Source organism: Desmodus rotundus, chromosome 8, assembly GCF_022682495.2.
Source record: "Desmodus rotundus isolate HL8 chromosome 8, HLdesRot8A.1, whole genome shotgun sequence".
Classification (NCBI taxonomy): Eukaryota; Metazoa; Chordata; class Mammalia; order Chiroptera; family Phyllostomidae; genus Desmodus; species Desmodus rotundus.
Genome location: NC_071394.1, coordinates 80247637 through 80269258, shown reverse-complemented (window position 1 = coordinate 80269258; position 21622 = coordinate 80247637). Strand labels below are relative to the sequence as shown.

The window sequence follows — 21622 nt, the reverse complement described above, 5'->3', positions numbered from 1 at the left end:
ATGCCTGCTGCCCACATGGCCAGAAATTATTCTTTCTCTTATTCTAGAAAAATACTGACTCAGGGAATCTAGAGACCAAGATTCTAGTTCCAACTCCACTTAGTTGAGTTGGGACAAGTGAATTTTACTCTCTAGTTCTCAGTTTCTTCAGTAGTATGGTAATATTTTTAACGGTTATGGAAGGCTAAAAGCCTGCTGTGTTACATGTGTTCCGTCAGCTAATGGACACAAACACATGGGAGATAAATATTATGATTCTCCACCTCTTTCACTGACCAATGGCCAAGATGACCTTCCACTGGCTCTTTGAACTTATCAGGCTTTTCCTCCCCAGAGCTTTCTCTTGTGCTTTTCCCTCTGCCCAGAGCACTTTCCTTCACCCCCAACCCCTTTCTGCATGGCTTTCTCTCAGTCATCTTCAAGGTCTCAGCTTAACTGTGACATTCTCAATTATAACTCCCAGTCTAGAAGAGCTTCCCGTCAATATATGTAGCACAAGTTGTAATTACTTCATATGTATGTTCTTCTTGATTCTGTCTCCTGCATTCAGTGTTAAACTCTGTAGTGGCCAGGGCCCTTCTTTGTCTTTTCTCTAACTTTTTTACATTTCTGTTCCCTATCAGCTGGCACTTAGCAAGTACACCATTAAATATCTGCTAAATGAACCATCAAATGTGTCCTGATGTGGTAGATGTAGGAGGTTAGGTTTGGAGAAGTTATGTAACTTGCTCAGTATCAGACAGCTGGGAATTGGACTCAAGCTTAGGTCTGCCTGACTCTGGAACTGCTCCATGGACTACTGGGAGGGAAACTGGTGGGAGGATTTCCAAAGTTTCCTCCCACTCTACATTCTCCTACAACACCATGAGAATTTTGACTCCCCAAAGAGCTTCCAGCCCCCTCTTCCCATTCTGTCTTTATGTATTCTAATTACAGGACCAGGCCCTTGGCTAATATACTCTGAAGGAGTTGATTTCACTCACTCAAATCCAGAATCAGCTATCTTGTAACCTGTTATTCACTCAGCAGGATCTGACTCTTTCAGTGTTATACAGCTGTTATCTGTTTAATCCTCATATTATGATATTACTTAATTTGATATCAGTCACACAATATGATTTCACTTTAATCAGTGAGGATGTGGGAAAGCAGACAGTTGAGCACAAAGCCCATGGGCATCATATTTAACTCCTGTACAATGTCGGAACTCAATAGAAATAAAAAGAAAAAATTAGTGGTGTGTGTGGTTTCAATAGTATGATGCCTTCCTCTGTCGCAGAGCTTTATGTCTGAGCCCCGCGTCCGCCACGGATGAAGAATAAGTCCACGAAGACATGATCTTCTTGGGGAGGAGAGGCGGCTGATCTCTCAAAGGAGAAGGGCCCCGAGCCTTTTACTCTATGGGCTTTTATTAGGTTCATTCGCACAGGAATACAGATAAAGCTCATCAATCATTGTCAGGCAGTAAGGGTTAAACAATGCATAATTTACAGAGAACTTTGAGGGCTTATTCTGAGTTATGGTCAATTAGTTAAAGGGCTATAAAACCTTGGGTGCCAGACTCATCTCAGGTCTGGACCCTTATCTTTTAAACTGAGGGTATAAATTAAGTAGGTTTCACAGGATTATATGCATTTTTTCTTAGGCCTGATTCCTCAGGGAATCCGCCCCTCCCAGCACAGGACTGCACTGCCCTCTGTTATTGCTTCAGGCTTAAGTCAGGCAAGGGAAGTAAGGCAGCCAAGAGATTAGGAGACTTCTTGCAGACAGAATAAGGACTCAGGCTATTTCAAAGCCAAGGGGTGAGGGTCCATCACCCCCTTTTTCTATAGCCCTCCGAGTCCTTCCCTGTGGGCTTATACCTGATGACCAATGCCTGTCTTAGGTTGTTCCTCCCTTGAGGAATCTTACCCATCATTGGCTAACTGGTCAAGCTCAGGGCCAAGCAGTGTGAAGTGGGCAGAGGTGGCACACCTGCCAAGGAGATAAGCTTTGTCTCCTTAATGGCTTATCGTCCTAATTCTGACTCAGCCTTAACCATGGGGGGTTATAGCTTCTGAAACCAAGCAGGGCGGTTCCCAACATTCCTCTATGCATCTAACATTTTGAACAGTTGAATGTAATTATCATTTCATCTTAAGTTCATTACATGGTAGTATTAATAATATATTACTGTATATAAAGTACTTTAAAATAAGATGAAATGCAAGGATAATTTCTTTGTAGCCATTAAGTGCTAAAATTATCAGGATTTGTCTTTATGCCCTCTACTCTAACTTGCTATGCTTTAATGTTTCAAGGAATTTGTTTAAAATGCAGCTGTTCAAAGGCTATGCTATTCTTCCACATCTTTAATCAAGGAATATAATGCCAATTACACACATGGCTCTTGCCCCAGAGAAATGCACAAGCGTAAATACCACACAAATCTCTTCATAAATTGAGAGGGGGCTGCACATGAATACATACTCCATCTCATTTAATTCTCTCATTGACTCAGAAAGATACAGGATTTCCCTGTTTGACAGGTGAGGACAGGGAAAGAGCTCTCTCCTCAGGTGTACCACAGAGTTGTGGGTTCCATTTCTCCATTCCTTCTTTTGGAAGAAGACTTGCCAATGGTGCCACCATGACATGGCACAAAGGCTGAGACACTCAGTATTGTATGATGAAATCTGGATTTAAGTATTGAACATTAAAATCACTTCTTCTTTATTCCTACCAATACAAAGAGCTGTCACAAAGAATATTTGATCATGAGAAGTCATCAAATCCATGCCACAGGGATAAAGATCAGGTTCCCTTTTGTCCTGATATTCTGTGTGCATCATCCCCACTGTGGAGTGGGTTGGAGTAGCTCCTGCATACTTCCTCACCTCCCATCAGTGAGTCAAACTAGGAAAAGCAGAAAAAAAAATGACCAGTTTTTCTGGAAGACATGATGTTTTTTCACTGGGGCTGATGGTCATACACACTTGGCTAGAGATAAGTAAGTTTAAATGCCATATTTTGTGGTCTGGAACATCTTACCAAGGAGCTCATCCACATCTATTTACAATAATAACATTCGATAATATCTATTGAGTGTTTATTCTGTGCCAAGATCTGTTCTAAATGTTTTACAAACATTAACACATAGAAACCCAGTTTGCTCTTTACCATATCTACTATATATTTTAGACAAGTTATTTCCATTTTTCAAATATTGATTTTAAAACTAACAACTTAAAACTGCCACACACACACAAATGATACACCAACTATTGCTTTCCCTGTGAAGGTTTTATCATTAACCAGTCTTTTTCTATTAAAGTTAAATAGACAACTGGGACAAACAGTTCTGAAGCTCTTCTTCTACCACCGATTGAGGGAGGCAGTAGGTGTTATGGGCAATACTTATTTCACCTTCTGAACTTTCTGAACAGACCTGGTGACTGTTGCTAGCTTCAGCAGCCTTCTTGTCTACAGCAACTGTCTGATTCATATCATGAACAGCAAAATTACCCAGAGGATCTGTTATCAATGCTATTTTATTGATGTGGCAACCAAGGCATGGAGAAATGAACTAACAATGCCAAAGTCACATTCTAGAGCCTATACATTTATAGTTATTGTAAGGAAACAAATAACTGCTCTAGCTATGTAAAGTGAACTAGTGTTCCTAATAGGGATCCCAACCTACTACAAAAAGCTGAATTCCAAGTGTTGAAATAAAATAAATGGGAATATTACAGCATGGATCAGTGTTAAGTGCACTTGATCAACTTTCTTTGGAAACAAGGAAATTGTTTTGAATTTATCTATACTACATGGAATAATCCGGCATTTTTTCTTTCCATCTTCAGCTACCCACCCTCCCTGATGTATCTTCTTTCTTAAAGACATCCCTGAGTTTATGCTTCTCATTTTTATTGCCTAATTTGCATAGATCTATGTCTACACCAGACTACACCATGGTATTAGTTGGTAAGCAATTGAACCAAATAATAGTTGGCTTAGAAAGAGCAACCTACACACAGATGTAACCACCAAGAGTAGCTTGAGGCCCATACATGCTGGGGTCTTCTGCTCTGAAATGGTACCTTTTAGATACTCATCTACTTGTCCTCAACCCTTTGGATCTAAAATTGATCATGCCTTTTTAATAATCTATTTCAAAAGACAAACATGTTTATTGAAGAAAAATACAGAGAAACAAAAAGAAGACAGCAAGGAGACACCTCAAATTCTTCCCACCTGGAAACATCCATCATTAATCCTGTGGGACAGGTAGCTTTCCAGATCCTTTGATGTGAGATGACATCTCTAGCTTCTGAGGCATGATGGCTCTTTACACACACAAATACAGATATTTTGTCCTTGTGTTTAATTTATCCCCAAGCAAAATGACTCTAGCTTGACAGATTATTTTTTCAGAAACCACCTCTCCATTGTCCTCTGTCATTCTGGCCTTCATCTTCCAGCCTGAACCAAACATGGTGTTGTTGCACTTTAGAAGAACCATAACTTCACTCAATCCAGACAATAAGCTCATATTGATATTTCTCATTTGATCAGCATCACTCTAATAGCCGCTTTGTCTTTTGTTTTTGTTCTTGACAGCTTTTTGCAATCTTTGCATTTGCAACATGCGGTGGTTATTCTGGAGGTCTGCGGCTGAGTGTGGACTGCGTCAACAAGACAGACAGTAATCTTAGCATTGACATAGCATTTGCCTACCCATTCAGGTAAGGCATGGGGACTCGTGCACACTGGCCTCACAAAGAGGGCACTATCTTCCTTCTCTCATTTCTCCAAAAATGATGCAGACTTCCAGGGACTTCTGAGTAAACAGTAAGAATTTTCCCTGAGTCCACAAAACACCCAAATAACTAAAATGTCCACCTACCACCTCTCCCTAGGAGGTTTGTGAGTTGTACTTTCAAACCAGAATTGACTCTCCTCCAAGAAAATACTGCAAGTGGTCCACAGTGACTGCAAGTAAACAGAGACTTAGCATAGAAAATGATGCAAGTGAACATAGAGACTTCAATTATACAGTTCTTTTCTCCCCATACATATTTCCAATCTTAAGGTCTTCCAAACTCTAAATAGGATTAGTGTCACCTCTAATTTCATATTGACTGTGCAATCTTGGCAGATAATGTATTTAATAATATTAATATCTTATGTTAATTCTGTGTGTCAGATACTTGCTGTTTACTTGTTAATCTTACTTAGTCATCACAATGACCTTTGAGAGGAGCACAATTACCATCACCATTTAAAATGGGGAAATAGGCACAGATAGGTTTGCTCATATTCTCTTGGTTAGTAAACGGGGGAGCTGGGGTTTGAGCCCACCTGAGTTGAGACCAGGGCTCATGTATTTATTTCTATACTTAATTTGGTTGAGATAAGTCTTTCAGCATCTTCAGTCTGAAAGATAATACCTTGTCTTTGTCTTTGCATTATCTACAAAATACATACCAATGCTTGTCCCAAATCGAACATGTTGTGATTCTGATCCAAATGCAATATGGATTAATTAAATTTAATTTCAAAATAATTTATGTCTGTAAAACTCCCAAATTCTTGGCACCAAGTAACCGGTGCAATTTTTGAAAACAACTTGTTTGCAACACAATGTTTGGCATCTTATTAATACACTTTCATTTAATTTAACAAACATGTATTGAGTAATCACCTTCTGCCAGACACTGTGCTAGCTCTGGAATTACAAAGAAAAGTAGAAATTAACCTCAAAAAACTTTTCTTAAACAGGCAAGTGCAGTGCTTTCCAAACCTTCCCCAAGGGGCCCTAAATAGTTAATGTTTCTAAAAAGAAAGGAAAGAAGAAAAGAAGGGAGGGCAAAGGGAAAAGAGGGAGAATTTAAAAATTATATAATCAATTGTTTAAAAAATACTTCCTAGCACTTTGTCATTCTCATGCACATTTTTTAAAAAATTTTTTATTGTTATTTAATTACAGTTGTATGCCTTTTCTCCCCTTCCCTCCACCCCACCCCAGCTGAACCCACCTCCCTCCCCCACCTCCACCATCCCCCCCGATTTTGTCCATGTGTCCTTTATAATAGTTCCTGCAATCCCCTCTTCCCACTGTCCCCACCCCACTCCCCCCTGGCCACTGCTAGACTGTTCCCAACCTCAATGTCTCTGGTTGTATTTTGTTTGCTTTTTTCTTCTATTGATTATGTTCCACTTAAGGGTGAGATCATATGGTATTTGTCCCTCACCGCCTGGCTTATTTCATTTAGCATAATGCTCTCCAGTTTCATCCATGCTGTTGCAAAGGGTATAAGCTCCTTCTTTCTCTCTGCTGCGTAGAATTCCATTGTGTAAATATACCATTGTTTTTGGATCCACTCATTTGCTGATGGGCACTTAGGTTGCTTCCAGTACTTGGCTATTGTAAATTGTGCTGCTATAAACATTGGGGTGCACAGGTTCTTTTGGATTGGTGTTTCAGGGCTCTTAGGGTATAATCCCAGCAGCAGAATTGCTGGGTCAAAGGGCAGTTCCATTTTTAGTTTTCTGAGGAAATTCCATACTGTTTTCCACAGTGGCCTCACCAGTCTGCATTCCCACCAACAGTGCACTAGGGTTCCCTTTTCTCCGCATCCTCTCCAACATTTGTTTGTGGATTTGTTTATGTTGGCCACTCTGACTGGTGTGAGATGGTACCTCATTGTGGTTTTAATTTGCATCTCTCTGATGGCTAGTGATGCTGAGCATCTTTTCATATGTCTCTGGGCCCTCTGTATGTCTTCCTTGGAGAAGTGTCTGTTCAAGTCCTTTGCCCATTTTTTAATTGGGTTGTTTGTCTTCCTGGAGTGGAGTTGTGTGAGTTCTTTATATATTTTGGAGATCAGGCCCTTGTCTGAGGTATCATTGGCAAATATGTTTTCCCATACTGTTGGTTCTCTTTGTGATTTGGTGCTGTTTTCTTTAGCCATGCAGAAGCTTTTTATTTTGATGAGGTCCCATTTGTTTATTCTTTCCTTTATGTCCCTTGCTTTAGGGGACATGTCTGTGAGGATGTTGCTGCGTGGAGTGTCTGAGATTTTCCTGCCAATGTTTTCCTCGAGGACTTTTATGGTGTTACAACTTATATTTAAGTCTTTTATCCATCTTGAGTTTATTTTTGTGTATGGCGTAAGTTGGTGATCAAGTTTCATTTTTTTGCACGTAGCTGTCCAGATCTCCCAACACCATCTGTTGAAGAGGCTGTTTTTGCTCCATTTTATGCTCCCGCCTCCTTTGTCAAATATTAATTGACCGTAAAGACTTGAGTTTATTTCTGGGCTCTGTGTTCTGTTCCATTGGTCTATGTGCCTGTTTTTATGCCAGTACGAGGCTGTTTTGATGACAGTGGCCTTGTAATACAGTTTGATATCAGGTATTGTGATCCATCCTGCTTTGTTCCTCTTTCTCAAAATTGCTGCAGCTATTCGGGGTCATTTATGGTTCCATATAAATTTCTGCAATGTTTGTTCTATATCTGTGAAATATGTCATGGGTACTCTAATAGGGATTCTAATGCACATTTTTAATCACCAAGAGAAGTACAGTGTTTCCCAGCTGTGTCTGACCACAGAAATCCTTTCTCACTGAACATCTCAGAGGATTTGTATATCATGGAACACATCCTTGGTATGTTGATCTAGGGAATCCTAATCCAAAACACAAGAGACTTAGTTCATAGGCAATGAATCACAGGGAAGTGGCATTTATACTAAACAGTTTGTTCTTAACAGTTTTTAAGAGTAAAGCTGATAAAAGTTGCAAGTACCTCTGCTCAAGTAGATACTCTCCTAACTAATAAGAGAATCCAAAGTTCAAGTTAATTATTTAAGCAAGTTAAAATAAATCCAACAAATGTTAAGCAAATTACCCCTGGTAATTTGGTAAGAAGAGCATCCTGTGCTGCTGAAAATGGGGGTAGGGGTGCTTAACACCTTGGAGTTTTGGGCGAACTCCTTGGCTTTAACAGAGAATGGCCAAGCCAATGCGAGCTCACTGATAAACATACAAAATCCAAAATTGCAGATAAGAACTGCCAATGTCTGGGCAGCAGGGGTGAGATGCTTAGTAACAGTAGTCATGAAATTGTGAGGTCTGCATTGCCTTCTACAATGATTTCCCACCAAGAGGTGTGGTAGGAGCAGGTGACTTGAAAGTCAAACTTTTAAGATGTGAAGAACAACAGGTCACCAGCATGGGGCACAAGTCTCTCTGTCTGTCTCTCAGACTGGAAAAGACTGATCAAGAGTCCTCTAAACATAGAAAACCAGTATCTGGTTTGGGGTAGGATGGAGAACAAGGTAACATTCAATTTCATGCAATCCTGGGCTGTGTAAAATTTGAAAAAAACCCTTCAAGAACATAACTTCCAGCTCTGGGCTTCTTCATTTTCTTCCCAGAACATTATTACTTGCCCAATTAAAGGCAACTTAAGAAATGGTATGAAATTGTTTATTGCCATTTATAAGTATATAATACTCATTTGAAAGAATATTACTTGGGTTCTGAAACAAATGATCAACCACTGTTTTTTTCAGTAGCAGAACTTTTCATCTATGGTCATACCACCCCGTACATGCCTGATCTCTTCTGATCTTGGAAGCTAAGCAAGGTTGGGCCTGGTTAGTACTTGGACTGGAGTGAGTAGCAGAGCTTTTCGTCTAAACATTACTCTGCTAAGAAGCTCTGTATAGAAAACACATATAAGTAATCAAGAAAGTTGGAGTAGGGGAAGAAAGGGGCTTGAAGCATCTAACTGGTCCTTCTCTGCCCTCTCCCTGCCACACATATTGCCCCCCCATGACCTCCTCACCACTCACTCCATCCCACCCCAGCACTCTGTACCACTCCTACAAAAAGTCCTCAGAACCTTGGGTCTCCTAGAAGTAATTTAAAATCACTGTTCTAGACGAAAGCAAGAAAGCTTTTCCTACTGTGCTTACCACATCTTTACATCTACTGACTACTATTCAGGAGCCTAATTACTCCACAGAGTGCATTATAGTTTTGTCCCATTAATGCCCATCTAGGAGATATACATACTATTCTAAAGAGGCTCGGTTTTACTAGAGTTGCAATTTCAGTTATACATTTGGATATTTTTAAATGTTGTGCCCTTATCTTCTTGGGAAAGATTTGAGTAATTCTAGATTTGAATCTAGAATTCATACAGATTATTTTGAAGTCATTAGTTTCAGAAGAAGTTGGATTAGCAAGAAGCTAGTAATGTAAATCATTAAAAAGTTATTTTCTTCCAAATGTTCACAAACCAATGCCAGTGATTTGATTATAATCTTAGAAATAAAATAAGAGCATTCAGCAGCTTCTAAGTATTCAGTTTATTGCAAACACAAGGAAAATAATAAACTCTAATACCAAGTCATTTGAACAAAAACAAGGACATTAGTCCTCCCTTATCCTCAGGGGATATGTTCCAAGACCCCCAGTGGATGTATGAAATTTTGAATAGTACCAGACCCTATAAATACTATGTTTTTCCTACGTGTGCATACCTATGTTAAGTTTAATTGATAAATAAAACAGAATAAGAGATTGACAACAATAGCTAACACCAAAATAGAATGATTATAACAATGCACTGTCATAAAAGTTACATGAGTTGCACTGTACTTACCCTCCTTCTTGTGAAGATGTAAGATGATGAAGTGCCTATATGAACAGATGAAGTGAGGTGAATGAGGCGTTATTAAGTAAAGAGTGGTGAACAGAAGCACTGTGACACTGCTTCAGTTACTCTAATCACTGAGTCATCTACAGTGTGGAAACGCTGGACAAAGTGATGATTCACATCCTGAGCAGGATGGAGACTGATGGCATGGGATTTCATTGCACTACCTAGAGCAGCACACAATTTAAAACTTATAAATTATTTATTTCTGAAATTTTCCATTTAATATTTTCAGACCTTGGTTGGCTGCAGGTAACTGAAATGTGGAAAACAAAACTTCAGATAAAAGGGGACTGCAGTAGTGTGTAAATGACATAAAAGGAAGCTACTTAACTTTTTTTTAATCTGATTATCAGATATAGGAAAATGTCAATTTAGAAATGCTAGATAACTTTATAAAATATTCACGTGCTGTTTCTAATTAATATACCAAAGTGTGTAACTCCTTCACACCACTATATGTATGTATTTTTGACTCATATCAAAAGGAATATACATTCAGCATATATCATTTTACTATGGGAATGAAACATTTGTCACCTGATCTTCCTTCTAGTTTGTGGTTAAAATGAACAAATAATATTTAGCTGTTTTCTCATCTACTAGTATTTACTAATTTGGTAGAAACTTTTTGATAATGGGTGGGAATTCTGGATTTAATATTTTTAGCACTTTATACACAGAAGTGTGAAGTAGTGTTCCTTATTTTAATGAATTAAATATATTTGGAAAAAGCCTACTCAAAAAATGCCAATGAACGGTTTGCTTTAATACTCAATGCATGGATCCCACAATGTGTCAAACACTGTACTAGCCACTTTCAGTTCCATTATGTTACGTGATCATTACACCACCTCTGTGAAGAAGGTTGCTATTATTCTGATTGAGAAGACTGAGCTGAGAGAAATTGGTCAACATCACATAGAAAATCAAATCCAAACATTTGGATTTCATATATTCTACTAATTCAAATACAAACAGAAGAGGACCCTCTTCAGTCTGTTGGAAGCATGGTGAGTGGAGCAAAGAATTATGATGGAGAAAGTAATAAAGTCAGAAAGGTAGATTTTGGTAAGATTTTAGAAGACTGTGAGTTTCTAAATGATTAATAGGGAGAAAGAGTTAAAGATTACAAAAAGAGAATAATAAGGGAAATCATTTTGAAATGGAAGGTATACATTTGGATTTCATCCGGTACAGTGTGAGGCACATTCTGTCACGAAGTTTTCCTGAACATCCCGTGTAAGGAGAGAGAGATGCAACTGGATGGAGCTCTAAGAGCCATCCTCACACTGTGAAATGTAAGTCCTGGAAGAAGCATGGTGTCCAAGACAGTTGGAAGGACCAGAGGAACATGACAAACTGGACAGAGCCCAGGGCCCAGCTAGGGTGCCCACACTTATGAGAAACAAAGGAGAGGGGAGACTAAGGAGAGCCTAGAGGAGCCAAATGGACAAGAAGTGGGACAACCAGGGGAGTGTAGGCTTCACAGAAAGCAAGAAATCTTCACTAGTGGTACCACTCAAAACTTCAAAGAAGTAAAGGAGTGAAAACTAAGATAAGGCCAGTGTATAGAATTAATGGTGGTTATTAAGGACTTTTGTAAGATATTTTATCAGGAAGAAAAGCATGCCAGGCTGTTGAATGGGAAATAGAATTAGGTGTTTTTCCTTAGATAAGTAAAATGCAAAATTCTAAGGACTCTAACCAATCTTACATTAAGCCTGCATAAGATGATTTTAGAGGAAAAAGAGACCAAGTTTCTTAACAACTGTCTTATGGAGAAGGTGTTCACCTCTGGCTTCTTAAAAGTAATTTGATGACATGATGATAAACTTGTCATCTTGGGTAGACAATAATAAAGATTTCCAGTGTAATAATAAAACATATGTCCAGCGTTTCCACACTGTAGATGACTCAGTGATTAGAATGACTGAAGCAGTGGAAAAATCTTCCATAATTTGAGAATAACTGAATATAGAGAAAACAGAAGTTTCAGAATTAAATATGTATTATTGGGTTGGCCAAAATGTTTGTTTGTTTTTCTATAAGATGGCTCTAGTAGTGCTTAGTTGTCTTTAACGTCATTCAAAACAATTTTGTTAGATTGTATTGTGACTACTGTCATATCAGAGTGCATTTAAAAAAACATCAAAATTGGTGAATTTTTGTGCAGCCACTTTGATATTGAAGATGAAAGAAAATATGCAACATTTTGGCATATCATGCTTTATTATTTCAAAAAAGGTAAAAATGCAACTGAAAAGCAAAAAAGATTTGTGCAGTATATGGAGAAAGTGCTGTGACTGATCATATGTGCCAAAAGTGGTTTGTGAAGTTTCTTGGTACTATTGACATTTTGGCCAAATAATTACTTGCTGTGAGGCTGTCTTATGCATTGGAAGATGTTTAGCAGCACCTCTGGCCTCTACCCACTAGAAGCCAATAGTGGAAGGTAGTTAACATACTCAAAATATCCAAATCAATAAAATTATTGGTCAAAATGAAAAATGTTTCTTTTATTTTATACAAAAAATTAAATGGACTTTTGGCCAAACCAATATTATGTCATTTCCATGTCTGGAGACCCCATCAATTTTAAATATTCTTGTAGATATGGAACTGGTAATCACTGCTTTAGATAATGAGCTAGATTGCCTTAATACCATATGATCTCACCTTTAACTGGAACATAATCAACAAAAGAAAAAAGCAAACAAAATATAATCAGAGACATTGAAGTTAAGAACAATCTAACAATAGCCAGAGGGGAGTGGGGAGGGGATAGTGGGGTGAGGGGTTTTCAAGAACTACTATAAAGGACACATGGACAAAACAAAGGGGGAGGGTGGAGGCAGGGGAGGGAGGTGGGTTTGGCTGGGTTGGGGTGGTGTGGAGGGGTGGGGAGAAAATGTAGACAACTGTAAATGAACGACAATAAAAAATATATATTAAAAAAAGAAAGAAAGAAATGGGTATACAGAGAAAGGAGTCTGTACAAAAGTATTTATTGTTGAATTATTTTAAATCCTGCCAAATTAGAAATAAATTAGTGTCCCAAAATAGGGAATCAGTTAAGTAAATTATATCTATACAAGGAAATGCTAGGCAGGCACTAAAAGTCGTTTTCTCCAATAACATTTAAAGATATGTGGAATGCTCCTGACATTGTATTAGGTGAGAGAACAAAATATAAGACTCTGTATATCTAATGAGTCCAATTTTTTTAACCAGCTGGCTGAGGCGGATACTGCCATTGCTGCCCATACTTCCCAGTCCCTCATCATTCATGCCTGCACCTTTTACTAAAAGCCCCTCTGAATGTTCAAGGGCTTTCTCTAGCCACAGGAACTTCTTTGGTCATATGCATGTCAGGCCAGAAATGCTGGGGAGTTAGTGTCTCCTGGGAAAACCCTTATCCAATGACAAATGTGAATTGGAGGATAAATATTCCAACTTATCCACCCTTCATGGGTACAAACCTCAGTCATGTTCCATACCATTTTCGAGAGTCACCCAGCAGGATAACTACCCTCAGTGGAAAACTTGTCATTAACACACCTTTTATTACTTTCTCTTCCTTTTCCACCTCAATTCTCCACTGACATGTTGGTATTTCCAAGAATGGATTCTCCAAAAACAAATTGCACTCAAATTTTGATGTCAAGGTCTGCTTCTGGGAAATTCAACATAAGACACTAGCATTGCGTGAATTACCAGCATAAAAGAAAATGGATGGATGGATAAATGGGAAGGTGGGTGGATGGATGGATGGCTAGGTGGCTAGATAGATATCCCTATTTTGTCTCACTCTAAATCATGTTATAGAATATTGCTCATGGGAAAACCAGCTTGGTTGGAAATTTGTACCTTCCATTTATAACGTCCCACTGTGGTCTCATATATGAAGCCACAGTTGGTTTTCTCTGTCCATGGTATTGTAGCATGTATGGTAGGTCTTTTCCAATTCACAATAACATGTTCTTTCACTGCAGTTTCAAATTTTCTGAAAGTAAATGATTGCTCAGATTTTGAAGATATTTCTTGGGCCTTCCTTCAAAATGGATATTGTGTAAGACATAGGCCATATTTTAAGTCAGTCTATTCCAGCTATATTCTCCAAATTTAGTGGCTAAGCATATAAGCCTTTGTCATTAGGATTCTCAAACAACAAAAACTAAACCATATGTATACAGATTCTGTCATGATCATTGCATCAAAATGTTAACTTATTTGTAGGCGGTGAGATTATGAGTGAATCAAATATTCTTTTTACATTTGTACAGTTCATCCAGATTTTCTATAGTAAGCTGTGAAGATTTTTTTACACTGTTAATGTACTGAGGCAACCACAACAGCTTGAACTCTGGAATGAAAGTAGCTTGGTGTAAACCCCCTCGGTGCTACTTACTAGCTTAGCTGTGTGATGTTGAGAAATTGCTTACCATTTCTTTTCCTTATCTGTAAAACAGAGACAATGTTAGCTATTTCATGGTAGTGTTGTATTAAATGAGCAATACATGCAAAACACTTAACCCAAGGTCTAGCATTCAGTAAGTTCTCTTTTAGTATATTATTTTACTTACAAAATCAAGAAAGGGTAATTAAAATTAAAGACCTAAAAAAATAACATTCTACTTAAATAGCAAAACTACTCCCAAGACAAAAAAATACCCCCCAAAACCAAAAAAAACACCTTTTATTATGTTATGTTTTACCCAGAATGGGAGCTTCCCAACCCTCACTGCCCCAATATGCAAACATTAAATGGTGTGTACATATTTAACTGTCTTACATTTATTAATTTGGTTTTAACTGTTATCTTTAATGCTTCTTTGGGTTGCCCTTGAAGGTATTATTATCAGGCTCATTGTTATTTTTCTCATTAAACTAATGGGAGAATGAAAGCCCCCAAAGTGACAGGACGGAGAACACTCAGTGGCACTAGTGTGGTCCTTCTGCGGTTGCTTGGAATGAGATGAGAGAATGAAACTCTGAGTCTGATCCTTGTGATCCTTCCTTGAAACATAAAATTCAAAGAATGGGCTTCTGTGTTGAGGGAGGGATGAGCTGGGTCTGCTTATCTGAGCGCTGCTGTACGAAGTTCTCTTCTTTATGATTCAAGCTGCTTGCGCTGAGTCGGATTTCCCTTCTGCCTGTTTGGAACGTGGGGACAGGTGGAGGCTGACACTAGGAAAGGTGTGCAGTGTGGGCCATTATCTAGTAATGCTGGCTCTGTCAGCGGGAAAGCAGTTTTTCCTTAAGATCCACACCATAGAGCAACAATAATGAACATTTTTTTTTATTTTACTATCAGGGCCAATTAGGGGAAAATAAAAATGTTAAGGGCTGCAATTTTGTATGCCTTGTGTTAAATGATCCATTTGCAATTATATTAGAGCAATTCATTTATTGTTTCTCATAACCAAAGAAACAATACTCTTTTGGCTAAAATTTTAGAAACTTTATTACTATCATATCTCATTTTAAAGTCATGCCTTAAAATAAATTTTGTGTGTGATGAGACCTGTTGATTCTATGGAGAGGTGGGGAGGCCTGAATGTGGTATAGTCAAAGTGCTAATGGTGGAATTCTAGCCAAGTTTCTGGCTTCAAATACGAGCTCTGCCACCTAGCGGATGAGTAAATTACAACCTCCCAGGTTTAACTTTCCTTATCGTAAGAAATGAACAAACTGACAGTAACCAGAAGGGAGGTTGGAGGGATATAACTGAGAAAGAAGGGGAGGGGTCATAAAGGAACATATTTAAAGGACCCATGGACAAAGCCAAAGTGGGGAAGGATGGAGGATGGGAGGTGGGGGTGGGTAGAGCAGGGAAAAGTTGCAGTGGGAAAATGGAGACAATTGTATTTGAACAACAATAAAAAAATGATAAAGAAAAAGAGAAAATAATAGCACTTTCCTCCATGTATGATTGTGACCATTCAGTTAAGTCATATAAGTTAATTGTGTACCAAAGTCTGGCACACATCAAGTGTTCACTCAGTTGTATTATCCTGGTGGTTGATATTATTAATAGAAGCTAGTGCAAGGAGCTGGCACCACAGTATGGCTGTAGACCAAAGACAAGGACAGCCCTATTTGGAAATCTCTGCAGTGAAGAAAGGAGAACTGTAATTTGTAGGGAATGTCTGCAGAGATCACAGAAAATGGGGCAAAATTGCTGCTGGCATGGAAAAAAGTAATGTATAATTAATTAATCTATTTTACCCCACTCCACTGTTCCCCACCCAACTTATGTAACTGGTAGTTTGGAACTATTTCGTTGCAATACTTCTCCAAAAGAAGAGTGGTGGTGGAGAATTAGATAGAGGGATGTCTTGGTTTCGGCTCTCCCAGAAGCACACCCTGAGTCAAATGTCTAATTTTCTTCACAAGTGACCCCTGGAAGCACCAGTAAGATGTGGTGAGTGAGACAGGGAAGGGAAGAAAGCCAATAAAGAGTGGATTAATGGGTAAGGTACTACTGTGGTCAATTGGGGCAACCAAGAGTTCTCGAAACTGTGGATAATGTGCTTCAGATGAATTCTATTAGGCATACGATGAAGCTGGGATAATTATCTACCCACTCCTGTTGGCCATTGGTCAAAAGTTGCTTCTACCAGGTGTTAACTCCCTGGTACTGCATGCAGACCAAGCATGTGCTTGCAGCCCAAGAAAGCCTTTGGGCAGAGACCTTGGATGCTTATATTAGAAGACCATCATTATATACAAAACTGGTGAGTGCCAGAGTGATATGGGTGCTCAGCTGGTGGTCTCTGTTACAATGGGGAGACTCTTTAAGCACCTTTCCTATATCTGTGAATGACCCCCTATTGGATCATTTATTCATTCTCTCAAATATTTATTGAGTACCTTCAGTGTAAAAGGCCCTGAACTATGTAAGTGCTTGATTTCTATTGGTTGATAAAATGGACATGGCCCCTTCCATTGTGAAATTTATAATCACATGGGAATGGGAGGAAGACAGTTACACACACACACACACACACACACACACTCACAGTAGTGGTAATTTCTAAGCAGAGGGTGAACATTGTTCAGAGATGGAAAATAAGTTTGTTGGGACTGGTGAGGGTTAAAGGACACCCAGTTATAGAAAATGCTCCAGTAGGGCCTCCCTGAGGAGGTGGCATTTAAGCCAGTCAAAAGAGAAGGAGAAAGAATGTCCTAAGCGAAGGAAAGGGCATGGGTAATGTTGAGAAGACATTAAGAAGATCAAGGGACCAGCGTGGGGAGCCTGTCTTAGACCAGCTGGCTGGGGAAAATCTCTCTGCTGGAGTGACATTGAAGGACAGACCTGCAAGAAATAAGAGAGAAGGAGAGGGAGAAAGCAGGCACCTCACAGATATCAGAGTGGTATATTCCAGGGAGAGGTGAGAACAGGTACAGAGGTCTCATGTCCGAGTCTGGCAACATTGCCTCTATCAGTCAAGGGTTCATGATAGGTGGTTCAGTTTCTTAAAGTAATATAGAGAAGGACCTAGGTAGACAGAGCTTGATGATTGGAAAGGGGACCAAGAGGCAATCCAGAGGTTAGCAACTGTGGGAACCCATAAGCCTAAAGTATTTACTACCCAATCCTTAGAAAAAAATGAGTTCACTGACTCCTGAGCAAGAGGCATGAAGGGAGGAAGTGGTCTCATCAGAGCACAAGATGGGGCCTGTGTGGTAGAAGCAGGGACCATGAAGAAAAGAGACTTCCAGAAGGAGTAGGAACAATGGAAGGTGCAGCCATTGCTGGAGATGCTGCCCAAAGCAATAAGAGAAAGAGGGAGAAATACCCTGGCCTCTCCCTCACTCCTGCCTTCCAGTCTAGCAACAATGTACCATTGGGCAAACCTACCTGAAAAGCAGTTGTTAAGGAAATCAGGACCCAGAGATGCAGAGCAGACCAGGAGAGGAGCAAGGCATGGAATTGAAAACAAACAAGCAATGACCAGCAGAGTTCCTCTCTGAACTTCAGTTTCCTCATCTACAAAATGAGAAAACTGGATTGAAGCTTTCTTAAGAGAGAATTAGACCTCTAATTATATGGAAATAGAAATACATAGATTTGTTTTTCAGGGGAACAGTTGTACTTGACCTTGGACAGAAAGGCTGATAATGCACTAGCCACTGCTGCTTCAGAGAGAGCAGAAGGAAATACAAAAATTCAACAGAATTACTTTCAACTTCATAAGGCTTCTTCTGATATTTGTTCTGTTTAGGTAAAATCTGGACAGGCCCTTAAAGACCAGGATTTGGGCACTTATCAAAAATGATTGTAGGTTATGTAACCAAGGTTGTTATTTCTGTTGAGTTCCCATAGGGAGGTGGCAAGTGGCAGAGATTAAATCAGTGTATGCTGAGTGAGGCTTTTATGTAGTTCTCTGACACATTGTGTAAAATTTTACAGAGCAGTCATGGGTGAGTGGGTGGGCAGAACCTCATTACTTGGGGAAACTCAACCCCCCCAGAAGAATGCAAATGTTGCTTTTTTCAAAGTTACAAAAATTCATTCTTCCTTATATATCCATATCTGTACTTATATCTATCATCTATATCTAGATCATCTATCTATATCTATCTCTTATATATCTATATATACATCTTCCTTATATATGTTTTCATTTCTAGAGTAGGGGTGTGGGAGAGAGAAAAAATGAAAAAGAGAGACTGACTTTGAGTTGCCTAGAAGAGGACAAAGGGATTCAACTTTATTAACAGCCCAGGAATGTCAGAAGAAAGGATCACACTCACACCCATATGTATGTCCTGTTCCTTGAAACTGTTAGGTGTCTGATCGTCAGTCACATTAGCCACCATCTCTGTTTTCTTCTGGGGCCAGAAAAATGTTGGAACATTCTTTGTGTCCCCTGGAGCTATCAAGCAGGTGGCTAGCAGTCACATGATAAATTGCACAAGGTCAAGCTGGTGTCAACTAAGTGACAGAGGCCTGTGTTCCCTCTCTTTTCCTACCCCAAACCATTCCTTAAAGAATGGCATTTTGTCAGCCATGAGGCCACAGGTCACACAAAAAGGAGGCAAGTGCCCACGCTGTCTCGCTTGCCAGATGTTCCAGTCAAAACTGAAAAGTCAAAGTCTCAGAGCCTGGGATTCAAGAAGTGACAACTGCAAGGCTGAGATTCATATTCCTAATTCCCCTTCCAGGGTGCAGCTGTGGGTATTCAGAGGCCTGCATCTGAATCAGGACTTTAGACTCTATACCAGTATGATATCTGCATTTGTATCACACTGAAAGCTTGTTAAAAATGGGGAGGCCAAGATCCTACCCCAGACCTACCCAGTCAGCATTACTGCCCTGGGGCCCAGGACTGGCACTTATTAAAGTCCCTAAGTGATGCTTAGACACATAGAAGTTGGAGATCTGCTGACCTAAGGAGAAATAGGTAGAACTTGAACCTGCAATTATCCAGTATTTTGGGTTTTAACACTGATGGATTTTAAAAAATATATTTGAGATTACATTTTTGTTTAAGCAAACACTTGTCTTATTTATTATACTTAACATGATAAAATGAAAAAGATAAGAATGTGAATAGTAAATGGATGTTTGTTTTCTGTTATTCTAAAATTTTCTGTTGGGCATATATTACTCTTAGAATGGAAAACAATAAATGACAAAAAAAGCAAATGGCAATTTAAATTTGGTAGCAATGACAAACCTACAGCAATTTTACTACCCTTCCCCCAAACTCATAATGTGCTTTATAGCATGTCTCCTGAAAATGTGAAAGTAGTAGTTGCCTTTCCCCCCAGGCCAAGTGGAAATCAGGGTAGAAATCAGAAAGTGGGATGAATATGTTGATTCTTTCATGTATGTGTATATAATGAATAACAATTATTGATATAGTCATTATCCCTTTGTCACACCAACACTGTCCTAGGCAGAACCAGAGTATTTTTATTTCTCTTTATACAAATCAGCACACGGAGACATAAACTTGACCAAAGTTATTCAGCTAATAAATTACAAACCTGGAAACCTATCCAAATATTCTGACTCCCATGGGTGTCTCGATGGAGTTGTTTGCTATCACCCCAAACTGTGTTCTAACAATGATAATATGGATGAAGAAGATGATGATGATCATAATCATCAAATAAAAGCCACTATTTATTGATAATTTTATCATGTTTGAAGAAGTGTGCAAAGTATATCCCTGTGAGACAACATCCCCATAAAATAGCTTCTCTGAACTCCACTTGACAGTGAGGAAACTAAGGCTCATGGAGGTTGAATGACTTGCCCAAATTCATGCATCTGACAAATGGCAATGCTGGACTTTGAACATCTGAGCCTGACTAAGACCACGCTCTTCACCATTACACTGGAAAGAGGAGCAGTGTGTCTTTGAGTTGATGAACCCCCACAATCGCAGAGACTCCTTCCATCATCTCCAAGATTTATAGCCTGCTCCCTATAGAGAGGCAGACTAGGCAGGCAAGAGAGATTTAGGGAATGGTTCTTAGGGACATCGTGTTCCTTGGAACTCAGAATTGCTTTTCCAGTTGATTTCCCAAGTCCAGCAATAAACTGCGAAGGAAAAATAATTCCAGCCTGGATATGTTACGATCACCCTCTTTTTCCTATATGCAGCTGGCCAGAATTTGAAATAAATTTTGAAAGTCTCTATGCAAAAGTAGCAGTTGTCACTTGAGGCTGAATGTTATGGAGTCACATAAATGGCAGTGTTTTCTAAGAATAAAATTACTCCAAAGGGTTTAGTGCTACAAAAGATTCTCATTTCCCTGGCAAAGGGGTGGATTGCAGAGGGAAGCAGGAGTTGAGGAGTCAAGAGGTCTCAGATACTTATCAGGAGACTTGATTAGAAAGATCTTTAGTTTAGTTGCTCAAGCCTAGCACTGAGATACCCGAAATAAGTGGATAGTATAGAGAACCACTTTTCCTAATTGCAGAGTTGGGACTTCTGAAATATACTCAATTAGCTCTTGGGCTCTTTAGATACTAACTGAGAATTAAGCTTAACAATCTTTATTCATGTGTTATTTTAGCGTACCTATCAAGAGTTTACTTTTCCATTGTTTCTTTTAACATCTTACATCCCATTATCTAAAACAGTTACACTTTTTGAAATACATGTTTATTAGAAAAAAGAACATACTTTTGTTCTAAAAAATCCCATTATGCAGAAACAAATGAAGGAAAATATTAGAATCCCCCTTCTAGAGAATTGTAATTTCTCTGAGATAACCACTATCAAAAGTTTTGATGTATACATATGATCTTACCTATGTGTGATCTAGTCAACAGAACAAACAAGCAAGCAAAATATGACCAGAGACATTGAAATAAAGAACTGACAATAACCAGAGGGGAGGAGGGAAGGGATACTGGGGTGAAAAAGGGGAAAGGTCATCAAGGAACATGTATAAAGGACACATGCAAAAAACAAAAGGGGGGTAGGATCAAGGGTGGGAGGTGGAATGGGTGGGGTGGGGGGGTGGTGAGGGGAAAATGGAGACAACTGTACTCGGACAACAATTTAAAAATAATAATAAACAAAATAAATTTAAAAAAGTTTTGATGTATATTATTTCAGACTTTTCCTTTGCATGTACTCATTTTTTATGCAAACTGATTCTGGTATAAATAGTATTTTGCAAATAATTCTTAATTTTTACAAAATTATAGATAGCTTTCCTTATCAACCTTAATAGATCTACCATGTTTTATTGGCCTCATAGCTAGACCATAATTTATTGCACAGCTAGACCAGAATTTATTAAGCCAATTACCTATTGATGGACATTTAGGTTGTTTTGTTTTTTGCTATTACAAATAATTACAAACAATGATACCACTAACATAGGTTCATAACTTCATTTATAAGGCAGGTTCCTGGGGCAAAAGGTATATAAGCC

The 21622-nt window shown here is 38.9% G+C and overlaps 1 protein-coding gene across 1 annotated transcript in view; it reads left to right on the top strand.

Moving 5' to 3' along the window:
• Window positions 1–21622, top strand: part of SYNPR (synaptoporin) — a 161011-nt gene that overhangs the window by 29544 nt on the left and 109845 nt on the right. The window contains exon 2 of the mRNA XM_024556603.3: window positions 4603–4727. Within this exon, the coding sequence (XP_024412371.1) occupies window positions 4603–4727 (125 nt within the window). The remainder of the gene's footprint in view (window positions 1–4602; window positions 4728–21622) is intronic.